Genomic DNA, 27753 nt, shown 5'->3' with positions numbered 1-27753 from the left:
TATTTTATTTTATTTATTTATTTATTTTTTTTTTGAGACGGAGTCTCGCTCTGTCACCCAAGCTGGAGTGCAGTGGCTGGATCTCAGCTCACTGCAAGCTCTGCCTCCCGGGTTCACACCATTCTCCTGCCTCAGCCTCCCGAGTAGCTGGGACTACAGGCGTCCGCCACCTTGGCCAGCTAGATTTTTGTATTTTTTTTTTTTTAGTAGAGATGGGGTTTCACCGTGTTAGCCAGGATGGTCTCGATCTCCTGACCTCATGATCCACCCGTCTCGGCCTCCTAAAGTGCTGGGACTACAGGCTTGAGCCACCGCGCCCGGCCAGTGTGACAATTTATGCATTAATATTTAATTGTCAATTTTAATCTAGCACAAATTTAATTTTAAATTTATTAATTAAAATATTGCTACATCTGTTAATATTTTCTAACAATCTTTCCTTTTAAGATATATTTTCTGTGTAATTAATTAGTTCTATTTTATGTTTTCACTAAATAGTTGATTTATTTTCCAAAGTATATTGAACTTTTGAGTACTAATTTGTACCACTAAAGATTGAGTTTAGAATCTTATGAATTCTTGTGAAGCATATTTTAATGTTTGGAAAACAACCTATAGAAGATGCATGAATTTGCAAATAAAGTTGTAATACTGTACTTAAATGCGATGTCTACAGACTTTTACTTAAAGAGATTTTAGAAAAGAGTGTTTGGTCTTCAAAGGTTAAAATATTCACAGGGTCTTTGTTCACATTTATGACGAAAAGGGAACTCTGTTTACAGAAATTGTGTCAGGGTGAGCAGCATTAAACCATTAAATCATTAGAACTTTCAGCTCCATCACTTGCATAAGCACTGAGAAGAAAACACACTAAAGTGGAATTATTTGGCAATTGTATTAGAAAATTATAGTTTATTTGAGAGGAAAATCATCTATGTGACAAAGAGAACTCTGCAAATAAGCTAGATATTTTTAAATCAACCCCTTGGATCACACATTCTTTCGCTCCAAATAAGTCAGTTCTATTAAATGCTAAAAATATACACATTACATTGCAATTACACCCATTTTGTATTCACTAAACTATACAACAAAGTAATGTTTTACCACATATGACTTTCTTGTACATTGAAAAATATGAAAATCTGTTCCTATAATAAAACATTTCATAGATTTTGGGGAAATAATCTATTTAATTTAACAAGGTTAAAATTAAGATGTTAATATTTTCTCCAACTAACAGTGTGTTACAAAATATTGAGAAAATCCTGCCTCATTTAACTTATTAAAAACCTTAGGATAAAGGATTAATATGACAATATAACAATTCTAATTATATGAATAGTGTTGATTAATTAAAGTTATGCAGTTTTCATCATTTCTGTATTAATTCATGTGTGTATGTGTTAACGTGTAATTCTATGCAATTTATCCCTTAAGTTCATGTATCTAACACCAATGTCAAGATAGAGAATTGCTTCATCCTTAAGAAGGAACTTCTTCATGTTATCTTTGCATACTTACATATACTTTTTCCTATCCTGGAGTAACCACTGACATGTTCTTCATCTCCCTATTTTTGTCATGTGGAGAATGCTCTATGAAATGATTTAAACACTATTTTGAGATTGATGTTTAGTTTTCTGTAAGCATAGTGTCCTTGAAATCCATCCTGATTTTGTTTGTATCAAAATTGGTTCCTTTACATTGGTGAGTAGTATTCAGTTATATGGATGGAATGGACTTTTTTTAACCATTTACTCTTTGAATTACATTTGGGTATTTTGCTATTACAAATAAACCTGCAATGAATATTAGAGGTATTTGTATGAACTTTTTAAAAAATTTATCTGGGACACAGCGTTGAGTTTTGAGAATTCTTCATATAATTTAGAAACGAGTCCTTGTATATGTGGTTTGGAAATATTTTCTCTCATTTTTTTACTTGTCTTTTCATCATCTTAACAGAAGTTTTCACTGAAAGAATTGTTTTCAATTTTAATGCAGTCTAATTTATCAAGGTTTTCTTTTAAAGATTATGCTTTTGCTTTCATATATAAGAATCCTTCAACTTAATTCCATGTCCTGGAGTTTCTCTCCTGTGTTTTCTTATGAGTTTACTAGTTTTATGTTTTACACTTTAATGATAGTCTATTTGTATTGTAAATTCCACATTTTTAATCTCTAAATCTAATTTTCTTCAATTTGTCTTATGTGTTCTATAACCTTTTTTTCTCTTTTGTTCTCACCTTATTTTGAATTAATTGTCATGCTCTCTTTTCTATTATCTTTGTGTTATTTTGGTATTTATATCTTCTGTTTTCCTAATTCTAGGGGTTACCAAAGATATTACAGAGTGTACCCTTGAGATATTAAATGCTAATATACGTTTTACATTTGATTTTACTAATGTAAAATGCTTCATAAATATTGACTATGAAGTTGAATGACTTTATATTTGAGCTCCTCCTGACTCATTTTTCATGGTTTTGTTATAATATAATTTTCTATATATGTTAAATGCAAATACATTACTAACATTTTATCTAACAAATACCTTATCCTTTAGACTTATCCTTTTTGCTGAAATTTAGTTATTTCTTCTAACGCTGAGCCTACATCTGGTATCCTTCTCCCTGAAGAAGATCTTTAGTGTTTTATTGTAGTTCTGTCATTGATGAATTATCTCCATTTTTGTTTATCTTAATATGTCCTTACTAACTTTCATCGTTAAAGAACATTTTTACATAACAATAAGTTTATGTTGGCAGTTCTCTTTTCTTAACTTTGCAATATTTTATTGTTTTAATTTCTGAATTCCATTGTTTCTGTTGAAAAGTCAACTTTATTCCTTTGAAAGTAATGTGTCTTTTCTAAACAATTCTTGTTTAGTTTTATTATCAGCAATTTGACTATGATATACACAATTAAAATTATATTTTTATTTATCTTGCAATAGTTTTATCTAAGTTGGTGGTTTAGTGTATTCATGCGCACAAACATACATGCATATAATTTGAAAAATTAGCTAGTTTTCTATTCAAGTATTGCTTGTCCATTATTCTCTTTAAATTCTTCTTTTACATTTTATATTACTTTTCAATATTTTTCTTTTCAAACATTTTACATATGTGAAAATCTCAACCTTATCTTTCATTTATTTTAACACATAAAAGATAGTTTTTGTTAAAGTTTGTGTCTGATATTCCTGTCGTGTGTATCTTCAATTTGTTTTATTTTTGCTATTTCTCTTGGTTTTGCTCACAGTCTGTTTAGTCTTTGTATACCTGCATATTTCTAAATGCAGAAAATGTATGCGAAAATTTTAATTATAACTGACATCTAGGGTGATTTTATCTTCTTTCAAAGATAAGTTACCATCTTCCAAATGAATGAATTGCATTATTGGATCCAAGTCATCTTGATCCAATCAATAATTGAAATGATTTTAGGATGAGTTTTAGAATCTGTGGAGACAGTTTTATGAGGCCACCTTCATCCTTTGGAGATGATGAACAACTGTGTTTGTTTTTTCATTCTCAGACCCCATCAAAAATCTGTTCTTTTTATCAGGCTTATATGAGGCTTCATATGCAAGATTCAATCTCCTCTCTGGATCCCCCATTTCAAAATACTTGACCTTCTAATTCCTCAGTGATATTAAATCTCTGAAGACTGAAAAAAACTTTTAAAATATTTTGATCAGTTTTCTCACTACACTCATTAGCATTTTGTGTTTGAATTATCTAGAATAGAAATCTACAATATATGTTATTTATTTGACAAACCACAAAAAAAAATGATCTTTATCTGGCATGATACTAATTTCAACAGTATTCATTAAGTGTTAGGTGTATTACACCTCATAAAGGGTTCCCAAACGTGTATGTCAACATCCTTATATCGTCAGGAGATTAAGGTTAAAACGACTTTATTTTGGTTTCAACAATGCGGAAATATACATGTTTAACGCCTATAGCAATTTTAGAAAAGGGATAGTAAAGCCAAAAAGCCCCTAAGAATGGATAGCACTATTTTGTTCAAGAATAAGATCAAGATAAAATGAAATGCATTAAGCATAGTTTAAGCACATCTAACCAATTCACAATTGCAACCTCATTTTTTTTTTTAAGCAGAATATTACCTTTTTCAATTTATACATATATCACATTGAAGATTCCACTGAGGTTTCAAAGACTCCCAGTTTCCTTGCTTGCATAGTACAAATAATGAATTTTGTATTCAAAACAAAAGATTAGTTTAACACAGTTAACTTTTTGAAAGAGAAAATATAAACAGGATTTGATAACGGAAATAAATTGAAATTTCAATGTAGTGTTTATCTTCAAAATAAGAAAAGGTATATCTGCCTCTTAAGAATATAGAATCTTCAGTAGAATTTTGTATTATCGGGGAGTTTCTAGTCTTTGTAAGTTCTTGTGATGTACATGGTCTGTTTATGCCTGCTTATCTGTTTATTTGAGCCGCAGTTGGTTTTGATTTTGTTTTACTTCCCCTTATTTAGTAGAAAAGACCAGTTCCATTTTCAGAAGACCATATTAATATTTGTCTGGCTAGCCTTCATTTTCCTCATCTTGAACTATTTTCTGATTACTTTCTAAGATTAATAAATCATCTTTTCTCCTTTCTTCTATTTGCACTGAAATATTTTTTTTAAAATGCATTGTCGAAAATTTACTTATCATTCTCTAGTGCTTTCAGGACATATTATTCATAACCGTCCATATTCTAGCAGAAAAATATTCTTTATAAAATATTAAGTCTTCTAAAACACATTTTATATACTAGTTGGCTCTATTGAATTATTTTTGAGGGATGATTGAGATAAGATTATGGTTTAATTTCCTCTCATCCAAAGAAACTTCAAATCTGTGTTAGCATTTTTATTAAGTTAATAAAGAGTGATACTTGGTCCATGTTAACTATCGTTCACAACATTTTATATTCCTGATATATTCTTAGAGAATTTGCTCAAATTTGACTTCACTAGATCAATTGCTGTTGAAATAATTATTTTTTAATTTTTATTGTACTAAAACAATTACTCTCTTCATTATTCCAGAATTTTGGCATTCTATCACTACACATTCACAAGTGGCAAACATTTTCTTTATATCTGAATAATGAGGCATTTTGTAAGCCATAAATTACTACAGTCTCTCCTATCAGATTGCTTTTATAATGAATTGATCAGAAGTTGCATTGTTTTACTTCTCTCACACAAATCTTTCTTGGCACATGAGAAAATATATATATTTCTAAAAGGCAGAATTGTAACTGAAGAAACCTCCACATGTAAATTATTATTTATGTATTTGTGTGTAATTACATATATATATATATATATAAAACCTTTAAATAATTACACACATATATGTATGTGAATATATATGAAACCATGGATATATATTATTCATTCCAACAATCTTCTCAACAGGGATGTGAACATGATTTCTAACCAATGTGCACAGCTAACTGCATTTTTGAGTAAAAGTGCAGATTTAAATTTTTTCTTAAAAAAGTGGTAGCAGATGAAGACAAAATAGTTAATGGCAGTCAAATTTACTATTGTTAAGTTGTATTTTTTTTTTCTCTTTGAACACTCCAAAGTAAATTACTTTGCCTACTCTGTCTAAATACTTCAGAGGAAATTTAACATGATTTTAGCACTAAAAAATCAAACATTTACCAAATTTAGACCAGTTAGCCAATTAATATTTTGTAATCACTTGGTCTTGTTTTCAATTACCTTTCCCAATATTGTTAATGTCTCTCTATAGTACAAATAAAGTTACCCCCACTCAGCTCAAGCACTCAAAGGTTAATTCTTTTAACCACACAACTAGACTAATTAGAATTAAAGTATAAAATTTCTAATAGAGAAGACTGAATTGTTTCCATTCGAAGTAGAGTCAAATCAATGGATTCAAGCTGACAGGCCCATGGAGGGTAAGGTAGGGAAGAAAAGAAAGAGAAAAAGAAAAAGAAAAAAGATACTCTAGCTCTTTCAATTTATTGACAGGGACAGTTTATACAGAAGATTAAGTGTGTATTGGACTGGGAAATACACAGAAAAATACATTAATAATGGTTTGTTTATTAAAATAAAATCTCCTTTTTACTATATCTGAAGAAATAAGCCAGTTTATTAGGTTCAATATTTATCTTTATACTTAATTAACTATACATATATTAGGCTTTCTCCCCCTGGTTCTTCCAAGGGAGTCGTTATTTGCAGTATCACTAATCAGGTTAAAAAATAATTCACCTATTTCACTAATTTATGCTGTAGGCTAATACTCATAGACACAAATGAACCTTAAAAACATCTATTTTTTATTGTTTAATCTAAATCATGTTTTATTTTCAGGTATTTTTGGCTGAATACACAGGACCTCTGCTAATATACCTCCTCTTTTATTTGAGGATCCCATGTATATATGACGGAAAAGAGAGTGCTAGAAGATTACGCCACCCAGTGGTACAGTAAGTGATACACACACACACACATACACACACACACACACCCATATAACATACACGTTAAGGAGGCGATGAACTAGTAAGCAGGTAAAATATTACTAAAGATTGTTAGTAAATGCGATTAAAGTGGGTACAATTTTATGGAAATATATTTTAGATAACCACAAATAGTGTATGTACAGCAGATTCCAAATTTGTAAACTAGAAACTATTAGATATACCTTAAAATAGAGGTACTTTGTGTTAATAATGATCACAGCTGTCAAGAGAAATTGGGAAATTCAGAAATATAATTAAAAGAAGTTTACAGTTATAAAATCGAGAGACCATGCATAGGATATAAAATATAGATGCTTCCCTAAAAATACATTTATTTATTTGGCAATGTTGCATAGGAAAGAAATAATGACCTAACTAATGGACAGGAAGAAAAAAGTTTACAAGTTACTTTTTATTTTATTTTATTTTATTTTATTTTATATTTTATTTTATTTTATTTTATTTTATTTTATTTATTTTTATTTTATTTTATTATTAGTATTATATTTTGAGATGGAGTTTCGCTCTGTCATCCAGGCTGGAGTGCAGTGGCGTGATCTCGGCTCACTGCAAGCTCCGCATCCCGGGTTCACGCCATTCTCCTGCCTCAACCTCCAGAGTAGCTGGGACTAGAGGCGCCCACCACTACGCCCGGCTATTTTTTTTTCTTTTCTTTTTTCTGTATTTTAGTAGAGACGGGGTTTCACCGTGTTAGCCAGGCGTGTATGGATCTCCTGATCTCGTGATCCGTCCGCCTCCACCTCCCAAAGTGCTGGGATTACAGGCATGAGCCACCACTCCCGGCCACAAGTTACTTTTTATAAGTCAAAATCCAAAATTAAATACCATTTTGAAGTATGACCAAAAAAGAGTAAGGCAATAAACAAAATATTCTATATAATTGTGGTGTTTAGCATATTGTGAAAATAATCTCTCTCTCTGTAAGAAATACATGCCAAATTAAACCAAAAGAGAATATTTATTCAAGATGCCATAGTAGGATGTGGGAAGGGAAATTTGTTGGAGAAAAAAAAAATAAATAAAGACCTAAACAAATTTTATGCATTAAATAAACTCCAAGTGAATTAAGAAGCAAATTGTAAGTATTTAGGTCATATGGATGCTAAAAGATAGAGAACTAATTTCATCCTAACTTTCTTACTTCAAATCAAGTTTTGCCTACCTTTAATTACAGTACTCCAGCCACACTGACCTCCTTTCTTGTGCTGATTGGCTACTGTGTTAGTTCGTTCTCATGTTGCTATGAAGAAATACCCAAGACTGAGTAATGTATAAAGAAAAAAAAAAAAAAAGATTTAATTGACTCACAGTTCTGCAAGGCTGGGGAGGCCTCAAGAAACTTACAATTATAGCGGAAGGTACCTCTTCACATTTTAAGTGAGAGGAATGACCAATTATTTCTAAAAGAGACCATGTATAGGATGGTCTCTTAGTATCATTCTCAAAGGAATTGACTCATATTTGCCATTTATTATTATTATTTTTTTGAGACAGGGTCTTGCTCTGTAGCCCAGGCTAGAGTGTAGTGGCTCAGTTATGGCTCACTACAGCCTCACTCTTCAGGGTTCAAGCCATCTTCCCACCTCAGCCCCCTAAGTAACTGAGACTATAAGTGTACACCGTCACAACCAGCTAATGTTTAAAAAAAAAAAAAGTTTTAGAGATGAAGTCTCATTATGTTGCCCAGGCTGTTCTTTAACTCCTGGGCTCAAGAGATCCTCCAGACTCAGTCTCCCAAAGTGCTGGGATTATAGGCATGCACCACTGCACCAGCCGTACTATTCTTAAACACAAATACAGCATACTTGGTAGTATCTCAGTGATGAGTGTATTTGTGCCACATTGTTCCCAAATAACAAATATGCAAAGTTTATATAAAGTAATTCCACAGCAGATACACAAACTGCTTTTGAAATTTACGTATCTAGCAGGGATTTAGAAAATAACCACAGGGCTTCTGTCACCTAATTTTCGGGATGATGATGTTTTAAGATGAATTCTTAAATGCCACGTCCAGTTGAAACACATTAAAATGTTGTCTCCAAAATTGCTTTGAATCATATTATAATGTCAAAAGAATTTTCTGCTAAGTTCATATAGAAGACAGATTTCTATATGTGACCCAACCACCACAAAGTTCTTCAGATCTCTTAGAAACCTCCACACACTGGAACTAAAGGCATATCTCCTGTAGGAACTGTGTCCGCATGAAGTATCTTATGAACCTGTTACCTGAACATTTCTTTGTCTTCTTCAACAGAAACCAGAAACCTGGTGTAGTGCCATGCCTCCCTTGCTGTTTGTAAAGTTGAACCTGTGCTTTTCTGTGCTGTGCCCTCATATCCTGAACCTTACTTGATTTAAAATAAATAAGATATTATCAATATTTTGGTTTGGAAAAAGAATTGGATTCACACCTATTTATGGTTTCACAGTTAATTTAGCAATCAGCAGAAAATAATCAGTGTTTGGAAGTTAAACATAATTAAATAGAATAATAATATTTTGAAAGAAAATCAAACTTAGTGCATCACCATGCAGTGATGTGCATGGTGGCATATATATAAACTAAGTTTCTAGCTGTACATTCTATGGGGTTTCTATGCTCTCATGGTATAGTGTAATATAAGTGAATGTAGTAACTTAGACAGATCATAGCTTGAACCAAAATTTCTCACTGAGGGCTCTGCTACATTGCTGCCTTTTTATAAAACAAAACAAAAAAAATATTATTCAAGGGTTTTTCTAACTACTTCTACAAAAGAACAATAAAATGAGGAGAGATAATAATTTCCTTACCTGCTCTGTGTACTCATACTCACAAGGCAGCTTCTTGTAGCTGGACTTTTGCTTTTGTTTGTCTGACTTCCTAGAAAACTCTTTCCCCAGATATTCACATTCCTTGCTCTGTCACCTTTTTCAGAATTTGTCTACCATTATACTTATAGGTATCACCACCACATAAAACATTTATGTTGGGCCGGGCACGGTGGCTCAAGCCTGTAATCCCAGCACTTTGGGAGGCCGAGACGGGCGGATCACGAGGTCAGGAGATCGAGACCATCCTGGCTAACACGGTGAAACCCCGTCTCTACTAAAAATACAAAAACTAGCCGGGCGAGGTGGCGGGCGCCTGTAGTCCCAGCTACTAGGGAGGCTGAGGCAGGAGAATGGCGTAAACCCAGGAGGCGGAGCTTGCAGTGAGCTGAGATCCGGCCACTGCACTCCAGTCCGGGCGACAGAACGAGACTCCGCCTCAAAAAAAAAAAAAAAAAAAAAAAAAAAAAAAAAAATTATGTTACGTAATAGGTGCAAACTTTTGTTTTTATCAATTTACGAATAACGATAAATTTGCTGCTGACTTAACCAGGTTAGTGTTTATTATTTGTTTTTCCTAGATTCACCCTACTCATACCAGAAATCGTTTCCACTAAAATCAACTCCCAATTTATAAATAAATTCAATGTCTGATTTTATTATTATATAGAGTAAATGATATGCTGATTTTTATGCTCAATCTTTACTGGTTAAAGTATGTCATCAGTCAGGTGTGGTGTCTCATGCCTGTAATCCCAGCCCGTTGGGAGCCCCAGGCATGTTGATTACTTGAGCCCAGGAGTTTGAGACTAGCCTGGGCGACAAGGTTTAACCCGTTCCTACAAAAAAATACAAAAATATTAGCCAAGCATGGTGGCATGGGCCTATAGTCTAGTTACTTAGGAAGCTGAGGTGGGAGGATTGCTGGAGCCTGAGAGTTTAAGCCATGATCATGCCACTGCACTACAGCCTGGACAACAGAGCAAGATCCTGTTTCTAAAACAAAACAAACAACACACAAAAGTATGTCATCTTTGATCCGTATTGATTTCTTTAACAGCAACCAAAGTTTTGAGATTTCACATTTTATGTATAACAAAATAGGTACAAATCTTAATGAAAATACATTCTTTATAGTACATTCAGAAAATACACCACTGTAAATCAGTCACATTTTACATTTACTTTTAAGATAATAATTATATAAAAATGATAAGAAGTGGTAACTTAGAGTACAACACAAACAAACACACAAAGAGACAAAATATTACAATATTAGGTAGGAAAAAAATACAAAAAGAAAGCACAAAGCTACATTATTACTGCACAGAAAATGCAATTTAAACTTTCTCAATCTTAGTACTTGCTAAAGGACAACCAAACAATTAAAAGTTTTCTGAATATTATAAAATGTCAAATGCATTCCAAGTAGGCTTTGGATATTTTTAAAACTTGTAAATTGTCTGTGTCGGTTGAGGCAGTTTGATATGAACATATTTGCAATTATTATATTTATACCTACTCCTGGGACAGGTGTGAACATTACAGTTTATGACTGGTATAAAATATTTCTAGTGTCATCAGAAGTGAATTTATGGAGACTCTTGTAACAGCTATTTTTATTACTAAATTTAGAACATTTTGGAAATCAAATATTAAAGCAAGCATTTGTGGTTTAGCAACCAGAAACAATGTTTTCTAATAGCTAGAATATTAAATGAAAGAAAAAAATGTATCATGCATGAGACAAGCCAGAATTTCAAAAGGATTTTCATGTTTATGTTTTATTTTTTTTCCAGCTTGGCTTGCTTCTGTCATTGTATACACTACATCCGATACCTTTTGGAAACCTTATTTGTTCACAAAGTTTCTGCAGGACACACACCTTTGAAAAATTTGATAACGGTAAGGATGCTTTATATTTTTAATAATGATTGAGACATTTTATATGTTGGATCCTTTGCAAAATATTTAATTATTGTTTCCCTCCAAAACTTAGATTTTCATGTTTAATTGTATAAGCATGTCTTAAACATTCTTTTCCTAAAATGTCATTTTTTTCATGATATATTTTATTCTAACTAAACACTATAGAAAGATTTGTCATTACCTCATATTACAAGATAAAATAGATACTCCTAGGAATCTTTTAATTTTGATAATGCTAAGCATTGAATTCAGATTCTTTGAGTGCCACTTGAAGTGAAGAATATCATATATGAATGTTCCTACAAATATACATCTGTGTGGGATTAAAATGATGATACTATATTCCATTATTGTGACAGTTGTCAATATGATGCTAGTGTCTTTACTCTTCTAGAAATTGTGAATGCAACTGTTATCAACTATCAAATAACTACCAAAACATGAGAAAAAATGTAAAATATTGACATGGAAAAGTACATTAGACAACATGTTGAAACTCAATTTTCAATTTAAGTTAAATTTTGTTTCTTAATTTAAAATCTATTTTCCAAAAAAAGGTTTGTCTGTACAAACAAACTTTGTGGTTTTTGTCAAATATCTGCTTTGTAATATTGCAATAGAAGAGCCATTCTATTGTTATCATTGCAATAAAGCAGTAAACTCTGAAATTCTGAGACCTCAGAAGTCATTTAGACCTGCTTTTTTCTTATAGAAAATAGTACAATTAATCAAATCAGTTCAAGATCACCATTATAGACTACAACTCCTAAATCTGAGTCATTTCCATTCCAGTCAATCAACATGTGTTACTACCAATTATCAAATAATTTATTTTTTAAATGGACTAATTGTTGGAAAATTTTAGTGTATCTTATGCAATAGATAATTTATGTTTTATTTTTAGTAATTCATTTATATTTACTACTTGCTAGACAAAATAATTCTCATCAAATTTTTCTAAAATATTCTGTTAACTTGACATATATCACAAATATCCATTAATATTAGTACAAGTGGAGCAAAGAAATGTATTTTCTTAGTGATATCAAAATAGTATTTGTAAAATGCTACTATTACTATCTCCTTATGCCTTAGTTTAGTGAGGTCCAAGTTCTCGTCTCACAACCAAGGAGAATAAGACACATGGTCACCAGACAGTGGTTAGGGCAGAGTAGGATTTATTAAACAACAGAAAAGCTCTCAGCAGCTAGAAGGTACCTGAAGAGGGTTGCCAGAAATGGGCTGAATTCTGGGTCTTTTATGTGGCAAAGACAAGGAAGTCTTCTGTGGCTAACACCCTAAGAGGAGGGTTAAATTTCCCCCTGGGGTTGTTGCATCGGCAAGTGCCTGGGGTTGGCCATAGATACTCCATCTTGGCTGTTACCCATGAGTGCCATTGAAAACCTGCAGAGGCGGGAAGGTTAAGCCACAATGCTAATGGCACTATGAGTTCAGGATCAAGATCAATTTAGTATGCATCTTGGTTCTTGTCTGCACCTGCACGGGTGCACCTGCGCTGGAGAGTTTATTCTGAGTAAGCATCTTGGTATAAGGGGAAGTTCTTAACCACATTTCCTCCTGCCAGGTACATAACATGGGTGGTACAGGTGTGTTCTTGTAGGCATTTTCCCTCTTGTAAGACCCTCCATCTCTATCTGCCAAATCAGCCTCCTCTCTCATTCCCCACTCTGGAGTGTTAACCCTAACTACCATTAGGAGGAACAGGGAGATAACTGTTCTGGCTTTTTCAGGTTGTGAGAGGGTGTTGTTCAAGAAAGGCAGAGGGATTCTCATAAGGTCCTAATTCTAGTGTTTGGTAAGCCCTCCAGTATGGACATTTGAAAGTGCTTATTCTTCCATTCTCCCATATTATCATTAGGATCCTATTTAGGGTCCTTCAATGGTATTGCTGTCTTTCCAACTGGTCAAGACCTTCCCCTGTCTCTGATATTATATGAGTACAAAGCTCATATACAAATTTCTTTACTGCTTGTGAGGCTTCCTGTTTCTCAGCAGTCATCAGAGTTTGATTTAAGAGTAACATATCATTGCTTAAGAACAGTTTAAATACCTGAGTTAAATTTTGGAAGGCCTCTATAAATGAATGATGTTGGGACTTGCCCAGAGTGAACATTAGGGTCTGAGGGTAAAAGGAGTCCCAGTGATCCAGGTTGCTATTAAGGGGAGTGCAGGTTGAAGATGGATTGTTACACTTATGGAAAGAGAGGGGAGAAAAGGCATCCCTTAGTCTGTCTTCCACTTTTAGGGTGAACTTGGAGGGGGAGAGAGAGAGAAAAGGCATCTCCTTTCTCCTCTCCTCCTCCTTGTATCCTCTGGGTTCCAGCAACCTATATAGGTGTCGCCTGTGGATGCAAGTGTGACCTCCAACAACAGACCATGAGGGTTGGAAGTTAGGAATAGTCACACTTACCTATGCTGCACTCTAGCTCACCAGTGTTGACTAGCTTTGGGGTCCCTCAGATCTATTTCTTCTTTCGGGCTTCAGACCCAAAGCTTCCCACTTGAAACTTGGAAAATACACTGAAGTAATTGGATTGGGGCAAAAAACATTACTGGAGGGGGGTGTCCTTAAATCTTTGAGGAGCATCCCTTGACTCATAGGTAATGGACAGAGCCAGATCATAGCATTCAAGGAAATGAAAGTGACTGACCTCCAAAACTAGTCCCTTCTTCCTGCCCAGGAGTTGTTATACTTGGAGTAAGAATAGGTGTCTTTGAAAATGTAGGGGTTGACTTGGCTAATTCTGTGTGCTAGTAGCCAGGGAATTAGGGCTCCCCTGGATCCACAGAAACAAATCCTTGCCTTATCAAGCACCTTGACAAAGTTTGGAATGTTAGCCTGTAACTTTGTGTCCAAATCCTTTTCAGACAGAAGTTTGAAAGAGAGGAGTTTGGGGCTTGGTGTGCATCCCTCAAAATAAGCCTCCTAGAATAAGAACATTGATTTCTTGCATAGTGCACACTTCTATGCTTACTGAGCATTGCTGACATCTCTCATGACAAAAAGAAACAGAGGAAAATAGTCACCCAGGGAGAAATAGCCTCCTGTACAGTGCCAGTCAGTCTCCTTGACAGGAGAAAGGAAACTCTAAATCTTCATATATCCCTTGTTCTAAGAACAGGTAAAAACGATGTTGTTCTGGGTTACACTTCTGATGAGTAAGCAAGCTACTCAATTTTCCCAATAATATTATCTCTCCTGGTTGCAAAAAACATACATAACATTGAATATAAAGAAGGGAGAGCAACCATGATAGTCTCAAAAGAAAGAAAATGTGATAGAAAAATACTGGAAATCTTTATCCAACACCATAATGGGCTATCAGGGACTGGAACCAGTCCAAGGGCCTTTGCGTAACACCAAAATGTATCCTCAGTCAGACACTTTCAGTTGCCCCAGGACATCCTTCTAAGTCCCACACAATAGCTAGAGCTTCATGAAGGGAAACTGGATTGGAACAGAATGAACATTCCCAACACCCACGGATGAAGAGGTTTTGACAAAGTCCTCATCAGTAAGCTTGTCCTCTGAGTCTTGTAGGAGCAATAGCCATGCTGTTCACTCTTAACTGGCTGGCAGAGGCCCAGTACTTTGTTTGGTTTCATATAATAAAGAGAACCAAGAGCTCTTGGAAATGAAAATAAAGAAGTCTGCTCTTATTCACCCTTCCCATGATCCCGAGCAATCCCGCAAAATCTTGCAGTCTCCTTATTCCTTAGTTTAGTGAGGTCTGAGTTCTTGTCCCACGACTAGGAAGAATAAGGAACATGGATACTGGAGAGTGCATAAGGCAGAGTAGCATTTGTTAAGCAATAGAAATGCTCTCAGCAGCAACAGGGGGCTAGAATAGGGTTGTAAGAAATGGGGCTGAGTCCTCAGTCTTTTATGTGGAAAAGACAAGGAAGTGTTTTGTGGGTTCCACCCTAAGGGGAGGGGTAAAATTCCCCCCAGGAGTGTTGCATCTGTGCATGCCTGCATGCCTAGGGTTGGCTATAGCTACTCCATCTTGGTTATTACTCATGAGTGCCTAAGAGAAACCCATGGAGCGGGGAGGGTTAAAGCACAATGCTAATAGCATTATAATGTGGTCAGGATCATTTTAGGACACCCTCGGTCCTTGTCTGTGCCTCTGTGGGTGGATGGAAAGTCCCTTCTGAGTAAACATCTTGGAATAACAGGAACTTCTTAACCATATTTTCTCCTGCTAACTGCATAATAGGGGCAGTGCAGGCACACAGTCCACAGGTGTTGGCCCTCTTCTGAGACCCTCCCTCTCTGCCTGCCATACCAGCCCCTACCTGGCTTCTCTCTCACTATTATATTGGGCAAATAAATATTCCGTTTATTTAGCTTAGACAATTTGTAGCATCTTACATATAAATGCTGCAGTGTCTAATATAAATGTATGGGGTGGTTTCAAATTGTGACATGCATATAATATAAATGTTTATGTCACAATTGAAATACATATTACATATTTCTCCTAACTTTTATTTTGTTTTGTTTTGTTTGCAGAGTTGTGCCTTTTACTGGGGATTTACTTCTTGGATTGCCTACTACATTAATCATCCACTGTATACACCACCATGTATGTAGGATTTCTTCTTAACTAACCCTGTACTAAAGGACCAACCTAAAAACTCTATTCTAAATGACATACAGAATATGAACAGCAGAGCATAAAGGAATAAGTAGAAAATGGAACAATTTGTTTTTAAATTGCTTTCATATTTCTTTAAATGTTTATGTAGGCCTAAAAGACCAATTTGACTCATATATTTTATTTATTTTGTTTCTACATGAACCACCAAAATATCAGTAGGTTGTAAACCTCTAAAAAAACAGCTAATAAAATACAAAAGCAACAATTAAAGAGAAAATTATTATATAATTATACAATCATATACTAATCAGCTATCAGGTATTATACAAGTAAATGATAAACATTTAATTATTCTTTTAAATATAATTCAACCAAAATAGGGGATGATTTTCTGTTACATAGTAGTTTCTATTTATGATTTAATTTACTAAAGTATCTTGGCTCTTGACTCAGATGAACAATTTGGTTGAATGTACACTGGATGAAACCTAGTTCCTTGGTTCTTAATCTTCCAGAAAAAAGGTTGCACTCCTCAAGGAATTTCATTTCTTCCTTCAATGTGAACTTTTCTCTCTTCAGCTTTTATTGTAGCACATAAGGCACAAAATGTAAAGCTCAATAATTAAATGTTTTCTCATTTATTTGACAATTATTTTTGCAGGCTATTTCTGGTGTTTACAATGTTTAAAATAAATGGAAATAAATGGTATAATCAAATTTTATTTTAATTTCAAACTTCCTAAATTCTTGGCTGAAGTTGTGAATATAGAGTTACAATGTCAGGGTCTTTGGATCTGTGCTAAAATCCCAACAAATCCTAGTTGCAGGTCTGGAAAGTGGAGTCACCTGATTCAGTGACATTAAAACTTCAGCCTGCTCTTAATAGAGTACACCACCACTTAACTCTGAGATTGAAAGTGAAAATTTCCTGTATCTTTCTGATTTTCAAAATATTTTATAAGATATACTTATTATTTCTTTATACACTTGTAAACATATAGTGATGGTATTGCTGCTCCAGACTGATGTTAAGTGAAGATATGGCCCTCTGAACTTCTTCATTTCCCAATTCGGGTACAAAATAATAATAGTGTTAATTTTGTTACTTAAATAATGTAAACATTTATTGAAAACTGAAATATTTGTTAATAACTGTAAATATGTATATATTCTAATTTAAAACCATATTTTGTAGGCTTTAATATTCCCCAATTGAAAGCTAGAAAAATGATGCGCATGAAAAGATAATTTCCACTATGGCTCAAGGATCTTTAATGCATAAGATATGAAGTAGGCTACAAATTCATGTGAAAATATATTATAGCATTTTAATACTCGGATGACACCCAGTGGAAAATGAATATCTTGCCTAGGAAGTCCACACTTAACATGGTTGTAATAATACATGAGCTATCAGCCATTAGGCTTTAGGTGAAATCGTGTTAAATAATAATAGTGACTTTCTAAAACAGTATATGATAGAATAAGTTTGCTTTTCGCTTTAACAGAGAAACTATAAATTAACTTTTGTTAGGCTTATTATTAGGTAACGGACTAAAGGCAGTTGGCCAGCATTGTTGCTCATTGAAGTCACATGACAATGATAGCTGGTTTGTATCCCACTTTAGCAGATGAATAGGCTAAACTTCAGAAAATATAGGGCAGATTTTGCCAAATTTACTCCCCAGCAAAAGCGGAAAAGAATCTATAGTGTAGGCTACAGATATGCAGTAAATGGTGCGAGTAGAGCTAAATCCACAGTCAGGTCAGACTAAGCATAAATTCCTGTATAGGAGCATTATCATGAGACCCGTAAGAATATCACCTTTATCTTATGATTTTGATTGACCGTCAGAAGTAGGAGCCTCCTATTGTCTTAAAGTGTGTAGTTATAGGGCTTAGGATACCTGACAGCAAATTGTTGACAAATAGCAAGGACCAGAGACTCTCTCTAGATTTGTTCCCATGCTTATGCCATTTATTGTTTTATTTTTTCTGTAAAATATCACCCTTTTTCATATAATTGTATGGTGCCAAAGACTTTCCCGTTCCATTTATTATTACTTTGCTAAGACTTTGATAGTAATATTTTCGGCTTTCAAGGCCACTTTGATATATACTAGATAGAGATTTATTTTAATTTTAAAAATTGATTATAATACATCAATAAAAATTCATTCTGTACTTCACAAAGTAGAAATAGCACAAACTGACATTATCTTTAAGTGCAGATAAAATAAACCTTGAAAAATAGCAATAGTAAGCAGGCAAAAAAATTTTAAAAACAAAATGAAGGTGATATTTAAAAGCACTTCCTAATTATTTTAACAGTAAAAGAAAGATATAAGTAATAATTATAGAGCAAGTATGACAAGGGTAACAAAAAAGAAAATAGTACATATTAAACCTGTTTTCAGAAAAGTAGTTATAATCTTAATAAATAATCATATTTAAGGAAGATGAAATGAAACAATTCTCATAAATCAGTAATTCCTTTAATTTTTGTTTTAATATATCTTACTTTGCTGCATTAAATCTATCTTCTTAAGGTTGCAAAACAGACAATTGATCCAATTTTTATGTTGTTCCTCTTGAAAATTTTCATTAAATTATGCATGCTTACAACATAGTTTCCCTCATTTTACCCTCAAAATTAGAAAAAGAAAAGTTATTGGACTTTTGGATTTTACCTGTTTAATCTTTAATCACATGTTCTGTATTTTCACTTTATATAAAATATGTCCCTTCAGCATACATAATGAAGTCTTTAATTCTGGATATTGTTTCTTACATTACGGCCATAATTATTATTTTTTCTGGTTTTCTGTTGTTTTTGTTTTCATAGTTGACACTGCTGTTCTTTGTGCTCTATGCCAACCAGTCTTTTTCCCATTTCTTTCTGAATTCTCCTTGGTAACAGTGTTTGACTTTTATCACAATTATCACCACAATCTATTCTCATCAAATTTGGCTGCATAGAGTTAATAGCATCTGTATATTAATACATAAAAGCTAACTTAATTGAAAAACATGTTGTATGCATATTTCCAACACATATTCTACTAGAGAATTTATTTTCCAACTTCTTGAATAATATTTAAATACAAATAAATGAAATACGTTATCAAAATTGTAAAACTGCCCAATGGCAGGAATATTTTAAAATCCCCAAATCAGAATGTATAGGTTCAAAATCTTAAGAGCTAGCCGTGTCATGCATTATTATGAAGATTCAATTACAGTTATGGCAATGAGTGTTTAGTAATATTGAAAAATCTTTAAACATATTGTTAGGTGAAAAATGCACGTTTTAAAATGAGGGATAATATTTTTATGTGTAGATGTAAATGTGTTTACATAAATACAATTTACATGCTCACATACATAAAACAAGAAGATAGGAATGAAACTGTTAATAGACATGATGATAAGTTTATCAAATATTCTATTTTTATTGTTATTGAATATTCCAACGTTTCCACTATGAGCAACCCTGCCTTTAGAACATTGCTTTGAATGGAGCTTTCTACATTACTCTTTATCTGCCCTTTGGAATTTAACCTATATTTTTCTTTAAGGTAAGGCAAGTAATACATCATGTATTCTGTATAATGTAAATTTATATACTATATATATATATATATAATTCTACCTGTTAAAAAACATCAATATATAAAACAAATGAGCATAATCAGCATTTTCTTTTATTGTTAAACATTAAAATGAGAGTTATTTTGTGTGCCATTATATGCTTAGCCGTACTTAAGTGTGCTTTTAAATGGGACAAATACTAAATCTGCCTTCAAGGTGTTTAATAATACAAATTAGTAATATATTCCATTTGTAATTTAAATATCATTATGATACTAAAAAAAGTACATTTGGAAAAAGAAGTCAACGCTTTAGATTGCAAAAGTATCATCCCAAAAGATGAATTACATACTAGACAGTTCTACTGATTATAGATTAATTATACTGAATAAATACTGCCTGAATTATGTCTGTATATTTGACAATCCAAACTATGAGTATCTGCATGACATACTCTTTTTCTACTCTTCAGCATTTGGAAACAGGCAAATCACAGTTTCTGCTATCAATTTTCTGGTATGTATCATATATATTTTGCTATTCATGCTCTAATTTTGTTATTATTAAGAAGAAAAACAGACTGTATCTGAAGATTTGCCATGTAGAAAATACGATATATATTTATATAATACACATAATGATATAAAATGAAGTAAATAAAATAACTTTCTATAATCAAGTCTTGAGCTAAATTTTATAATCAAAATGTTGTAGTCATCTGTAACATTTGATTAGTATTATTTGAAATACAATAAATATTTGAAAAATGTATACTCAGTGATCCTACTGTATGCACATTTACAACCTATAAAGAGCAAAAATTTTTGCAAATCTTGTAGATAAACACCCCAAAACACTTTGGCATAATTGTTAATTTAACTAATTCAAGATGAACACAGAGTTTGCCTTTTTAATAAAACCTGGCCCTTTCTAAACTGTTCTCATTCAATTTCTTTAGATTGTTCTATGTAAATAAACACGTATATAGATAAAATTGTGTGAAAATCAATCTGGGTACCCAAGACTCTTGATTACTTCTAAAATGTATTAATTATTTCATCTGACACTTTTTTTAGTGCTTATACGTTCTATAACTCCTTGCTTTCATTCTGTGTTCATGTTCTCCTTTCATCCCTGTCACTGATAAATTAGTGAACTCCTATGATTCATCTCCAAATTCATATTTCTTGCAAAGTTTGTGTTCAACAACTTATTTCTAATCATTTTATACAGGTCATAAATCACCCACCACACTTTGTAAGGAGCTCTCACATGACCCTCTCTTGCTTTCTCTCTCTCTCTACATATCTTTGGTTAATAGTTTAAGTAAGTATGTACTCCAGTGCGTTGGCTTTGAAAAGGACAGATCTTGTTTTTGTCTTTTCAGCATATAGTTTGGCATAGCAGGAACTCATTATTTGTTTGAATAAATGGCACAGAGTATTTATGTATTTGGAATTTCTTCAACAATATATTGAAAATATATCACAGCCTTGTAATTTTCTGATAGTCCGTACTGTTCAAGGAGAGGAATTCTGCGGTTCATGTGTTGTAACAGCGTTATGCAATGTTGTATACAGTGTACTACAACCCCTCTTGTATTAAGACTAATGTTCTGATATTAACTACTCAGTAAATCTGACGGAAGAGAAGAATGAATTAATGGATAAACAAAATAATAATTGCCTATTTGTTGGTAATTTCAGTATGTTTTAGATTAATATCTGATTATTCCTCTGCTTTTTATCCTTATGATGTTGTCCACTTTTTCAAAAAAATTGTGGATTATAATTTTTTTGCGTAATTAAGACAACTCCCTTTTCATATAATATTATTGATTTCTTCTCTTTTCTCCAATATAATATGGCTATGTATGTATTTATTCCGTCTTCTCAAATGTGAATGACAATACTATAAAATAAAACTTTTAATGAAAGTCATATCTTTTATTAAAAGATATGTCATAAACGTTATATTTTCTTAAAATATTGAGACATAATTAGACATAAGCAAAATTCTAATAGCTTGCAATTATATTATTTTTTTTCCCCAGAGGCTTAAAATTTCTGCCTTCTTATTAAGCTACTGCTTTTTCCTCTTCACATAGCACTTTATTAATCAAATATATTTCATACAGCCTCAGGCAAAAATTAATAAAGCCCAAGATGCTAAATTAAACAAACACTGATAGATGGTGTAATAGACTATGTCCAATAGAGATGAAGTAGGTAAATGTGATAACTTTAATTCCGCATTTAAGCACATAACAAGCATTGTCTATTTCAATAACAGATTTAACAATTTGATAAACTTTAAATTTCTATAATCTTTAGATTGAATATTTTTTAATGGAAAGTAATATAATTAAAACCTATGCTTTAATTATAGATAGCATAATATTAAGTATAGGTGAAAACCTTACTTAAAAATGAAAATATTGAATGTAGTTATATTCCATAGAAAAGCAAAATTTAGAAATAAGATAGAATGGCCACTGTGACTTTTTACACACATGAATTGTCATGAGAAATCAAGAAGACCTGTTAGTCCTGAAATTTCTTAGTAGTGTTTACTGTTAAGACATATTTCACTTTCACAAATAATATATGATATTAAGATATTAGTGTTAGGTAACTGAATCTAATATAAGACATATTAGATTCATATTAAGCAAAATATGTTATAAGGAAAACAAAATAATTTACAATGTGTACGTAATATGTTGTAAAATCAGGCTCCTATTTTGTGGAAAATTCTTCGATTTTGGTGAGGTTTTTTTCTATCTCTATTATATTCAAAGAAATAGTCTATCACTTCTCCCTTGGTTTAAATTCTTTCTAACTTTCAACACAAGTTTGATTCCTCAGATACGTCCAGGTATGACAAATCTACAGGAAAAATTAAGGAGAATCAAATACAGGGAAATGTATGAAGACATCAGAATAACTTTTCACACAAATTTTAGATGGAATCTTGTTTGTCTGATGTAAATATTATGAATACATTTTATAATTTGATCTCTTTATATTGCCATGACGCTGCCTCATCCTCTGAACCCAATTACACCCAAAAGCCAACAAATAAAAATATCAAAATCACAATTGCAAAACAAAATGTACTTTATATAAAGAACCTGCCTATTTTCTTTATCTTCTTGTCCCCTTAACTTTATGTTTACTCTCCAGAAGCCATTAAAGTTTGCCAATTCTTTGCAGAATGAGGATTTTACCAAAAAGGAACTCCTTTTCTTGCCTTTCTTAATGTCTTCAAAATGAAGGAAGTGGGAGGAATTGATAATAAAATAGAAGACATGGCTTACAAAGTAATTAAAATAACTCTTTTCCCTGGTTTTGCCTCTGTGTCTTCAGTGTTCTCATTAGTTATTCAGTCACTTACGTGTTTTAAAATTATTCCTAAAATGCAAATAATCTTGGAGAAGAAAAAATATGCTTTTATCAAGTAGGTACACCTCTTTTTGTAATATTTAGCTGAAAAGAACCTCGGATACAGAACTGGTCATTGATTAGTGGAGAGGATGCTGGGAACAACGTATCATAGCTTTTAAAACAGGAGAGCAAGCCTTTACTATATAAACCACACAAAGGCCAAGAAACTGCTTATGAAATTTGGCATTTATGGATAAGATGCATGAAAAAAAAGGGTGCCAAAGTTCAGTGCTTTCATTCTCAGGAGTCTACTGAGATTTGGTTGTGACAAATTTTCTGATCACTTACCTACCATTGATAGGTACCAATAAAAGGATTTATACTTACTGACTGAAAAAAAGTCTAGTACTCTGTGTGTTTTCATCGTTTGCCATTTTGCTCTCATCTCAAATTTCCTAAACCATCTGATATAAAGAATAGCATGCATAGGAACCAACTTTTATACTTAAATTTTTAGGGATCATTACTTATTAAAGATTTATTTTGCAAACTAGTTGACTAAAGATATGAAATTAATGGCGATATTGTGCTTCACTCATTTCATTATAACTTATAATAATTGTCTATTTTGAACTACAACTAACTTACTCCAAACTGTAGAAATATAAGAGCAATGATTTAAATAAAATCAGCAGTGATTATAAAACTGTAAAGATTTCATTTGTTAGAATACGTGATAGTTGAATCTAATGTACAAAAGAACTTTGTGAAAAAATCCATGTATGTTTTAATCATACATTTACTGCAGAGTTTAGTAATATGTAAATCAACTCTTCTTTTCTCGTGCGAAAGATTGTACCGTTTGATGGTGCTATTTTTATGCTATTTGTTTCATATTCTTTATGTTAACCCCGGTAAAGCTGCTGGAGAGTTCTATAAAGCTTAACAGAAAATATCTGATTCCCAAGGTTGATATCGAAATGTAGCATCATAGTGTAGACTGGAAATAATTTTAAGCTCTTAAGTAAATTCCAAAATCAAATGATTTGAATTAGTTTGTATGATTGATACATAACACTCTCCTATAGCAATGTTTATGCATAAAAGATAATTGTTTGCGATCGCAACAAATAAATTCGATCAAAATAATTAAAGATATTTAGATATATGACATTACCACATTATGCAAGAATATAAATGAAACATCTGAATTTGTATTTAGAGTCTTACCATTGTTTACTTTGAAAAGTGAAAATACATTTGTTAGTATATATATTTTCAGTTAAACCCAAAATTAACATTTCTAAATATTTAACAATGTTCAGTGTAGGGCAGTATCAAATTAATAATCTACAAAGGATTTTTGTTAATGTATATTACTAGAAGTGATGTATTACATAGCATACATTTATTTCTTTTAAAGCACAATACATGTTATCATTATGTCTGTATAAAACATAGAAATGTGTATGAATGAGCTTCATAATAGAGGTGCAGAAAGTGCAAATTGAAAAAAGGTCTGTAAATTTATGAACTTAGTAATACAAATTATCATAAGATAAAATATGAATGCTGAAGCATTGTGATACTGGCTCATATTGTCAAAAGCACTTAAGTCTATGTGGATATGCATGATCTATTAAAGTAGAAATTAAATTGTCCAAGATCAAAATAGTTAATAAATTTCCTAAGGGAATCTTTGTAATAATATATTTAGCTACTATTGTCCTTATTTTTGAAATATTTATTCAGGTAAAACAAATAAAACATAAGATATAGTTATTATCATTATTACTATTATTGTTACTATAGATAAAGTAATAATAGCTGTAACTCTAAACAAACTGAGCCTATGTTATCATCACATTTCTTTCTACTTTGGTTCATACTACACAAATTTACAGTTCCAGTTTTAGAAGACATGTAAGCGTGCTTTCTTGAAGATTCATCAGAAGCTTTTTTTCTTGTCCATGAAAGCAAGTGTTTATTAGAGAAACACCTTTGTAAGCAAACCATGAGTATATTATTACAACATATTTCTTCATTGGTATCTATTAGGACACATTTGCATGTCTAGCTATAACAGGCAAATGTAAGTATGCTTTGCTAAAGATGCATCATAAGCTATTTTCTTTCAGTGAATAAATGTTTGGCAAAGGAAAAAGAAGAAAAGTATTAGTGTTAGGAACATTTTAGCAATGTCTACATTTCAATTAAATTAATACAATGCCTATTTATTACTTATTGCTCCAATGATAAAAATATAAGATATTGCACCTGCCGGCCGGGCACCTACAGGCTCACGCCTGCAATCCCAGCTCTTTGGGAGGCTGAGGCGGGTGGATCAATTGAGGTCAAGAGTTTGAGACCAGTCTGTCCAAAATGGTGAAACCACGTCTCTGCTAAAAATACAAAAATTAGCTGAGCGTGGTGGCATGCACTTGTAATCCCAGTTACTTGAGAGGCTGAGGCAGGAAAATTGCTTGAGTCTGGGAAGCAGAGGTTGTAGTGAGCCAAGATCAGGCCACTGCACTCTAGCCTGAGTATCCCCATCGCAAGATTCCATCTCAAAATAAATAAATAAATAAATAAATAAATAAATAAATAAATAAAGCACCTGCCAAAAATTAATAATGAGACAATATCAATACATATAAAAGTGAGAACAATTACATTAAAAGATAAAACGGCTCATGTTCATTCCTATGAAAATATTATGAGATTGCAGTATAAGGATTATTTATTTTTATTGTGGAAACCAAAAGGATTTTACTAACACAAAATGACAGAGCCTGACTAATTGATAGCTACCAATTCTACATTAGGACATGTGGGTTTTGTTCTATTGATATATCATTTCTATTTATTTAAGGAAGAGAATGATCAACTTGATGAGGTCTGTAAAAAATTAACAATATTTAAATATTGTAAAAGTGGATCTTTGCAAGTTGTCCTCCCTCGACCCCTTGCTTTAGTCATTGGTAATTGGTATCATTCCGCAATGACAGCGGCTTACTGACCAAGACACAATGCCTAACAGTAAAAGATGAACAACTTTATTGCTGAAATCCCACATATTATAATTCAATTTTGTCTTTCAACCTGAGAGAGTGAGATTTAACAAGGTGTATTTTTAGAAAAAAAAAAAAAATCGTAGGCACAGTATGCTACGTAATACATCACTTCTAGTAATATACATTAACAAAAATCCTTTGTAGATTATTAATTTGATACTGCCCTACACTGAACATTGTTAAATATTTAGAAGTGCTAATTAAAATAAAATGAAAAGTCAGAAGAATGAGAGTATAGAGGGTCCTGAAAAAGTAAGCTTTTTTATTTACTTTCTTGATCAAGGTAGTTATTTAAGCAAAAGATTATTTTTGTATGTAGACACTGATTCTTCAATATTATATTAGTTGACAATTTTATGTTTTATATTTATCCTTATAATGGTAACTCTAGAAAATAGAATGGATTATTCATTCTTTGACATTCTGCTATTATTCAAATGAATGCTAGTTTGAAGCAACAAGTATTCAAATTACTCAATAAAGATTATGTAAGTACTAATAAATATTTTTAAATTTGCTTTAATATACACCTGTGCACACAAATATAAAGTTAATTTAAATGTTTATTATTTATCATCCTAAAGTTCATTATTACTTAAAACACTAGCACCTGGTGGATTTTTTATTAATTATAGGGAAAAAGCACATTACATAATATTTAGCATCTTAACCATTTTAGTGTACACCTTGTTAGTGTTAAATATACTCACATTGTAGAGCAACAAGCACCTAGTTACTTTTTATTAAATAAATCTAGGCTATCTTGTTCGTAACAACAGAAGCAGTTCTGGCAAAGTCCCTTGGTTGCTTATAATTATGTGAGTGTGTTTAGGAAATGTAAACCTGTTTATGTGATAGGTTAAACTTTTTGACTAATAGTACAATTATTGAAAATTTTTAATTGTAAATGATTAAGCCATTTAATATTCTTAATTTGTTACACTATTATAATGTAGGAAAATGACGCTGCTTCTTACATGTAGTACTCAAGTGCTATTTCTTTCTAAATGTATCTGGGCAATGTTTTCTTAGTATTTTTATTGTGTTACTATGTGTTTATTGCCTAGAATATCTTGATCATCTGTGTCACTTAAGGGCCACACATAGGTAATATGTAGCATCTCATGTTTTATTATGTAAGATAATTTTAACTTTAATAATGTAAAATCAGACTTCTTCATAGCATCTGCCCCAAACTTTGTTTATTAAATTTATTTTTAAACTTATTGTCTGCCAAATGAAGATATATTTAGATAAACATCAATCCAGGAGAAATATATGCCATGCTGAGAAATATTCCAGTGTTTCACATTTAATTGCTGTGCAATTATAATCAGTAATAGAACAATATATTGAGTTTTACAGCACTGACTGAACTTCTGATCTTACTCAGCCCTTACCTAAAAGGAAATTATATCACCAGTTTTATCTAATTCAGTTAGCATCGCAAGCTGTATTGGATTCACCCAACGGTGTAAAAACTAGTACTTAAAATGGAAATTACTAGTTATTGCTGTTCTTTAAAATCCTTAACAAGTTGCTAAATTGATATTTAAGAATCTCTAAGCATAGAGATAAAGTTGTTTTTTTCTCTCCACTCTTACCATGTAAGCATTTCATCAGTAGATAGCAAAATGAAAAAACTGGCTTCTTTACCACTTTTTTTCTACTTTCTCTCTCGTATTTTTTATTTTAGTATGTAATTATATTTTCTTCTAGGGGCAAATTCATCTAATGAAAAATTTGGTGTCACTAAATTTTTATCCA

At 32.2% G+C, this 27753-nt stretch overlaps 1 protein-coding gene across 1 annotated transcript in view; it reads left to right on the top strand.

The window, feature by feature from the left end:
* The window catches only part of TECRL (trans-2,3-enoyl-CoA reductase like), a 130946-nt gene that overhangs the window by 89346 nt on the left and 13847 nt on the right, over positions 1 to 27753 (top strand). The window contains exons 5-8 of the mRNA XM_017885777.1: positions 6392 to 6507; positions 11181 to 11286; positions 15848 to 15920; positions 19999 to 20046. Coding sequence (XP_017741266.1) covers positions 6392 to 6507; positions 11181 to 11286; positions 15848 to 15920; positions 19999 to 20046 — 343 coding nt within the window. The remainder of the gene's footprint in view (positions 1 to 6391; positions 6508 to 11180; positions 11287 to 15847; positions 15921 to 19998; positions 20047 to 27753) is intronic.

The sequence above is a fragment of the Rhinopithecus bieti genome, unplaced genomic scaffold (assembly GCF_001698545.2).
Source record: "Rhinopithecus bieti isolate Rb0 unplaced genomic scaffold, ASM169854v2 scaffold_15502, whole genome shotgun sequence".
Taxonomy (NCBI): Eukaryota; Metazoa; Chordata; class Mammalia; order Primates; family Cercopithecidae; genus Rhinopithecus; species Rhinopithecus bieti.
This window is presented reverse-complemented; position numbering and strand designations above follow the sequence as displayed.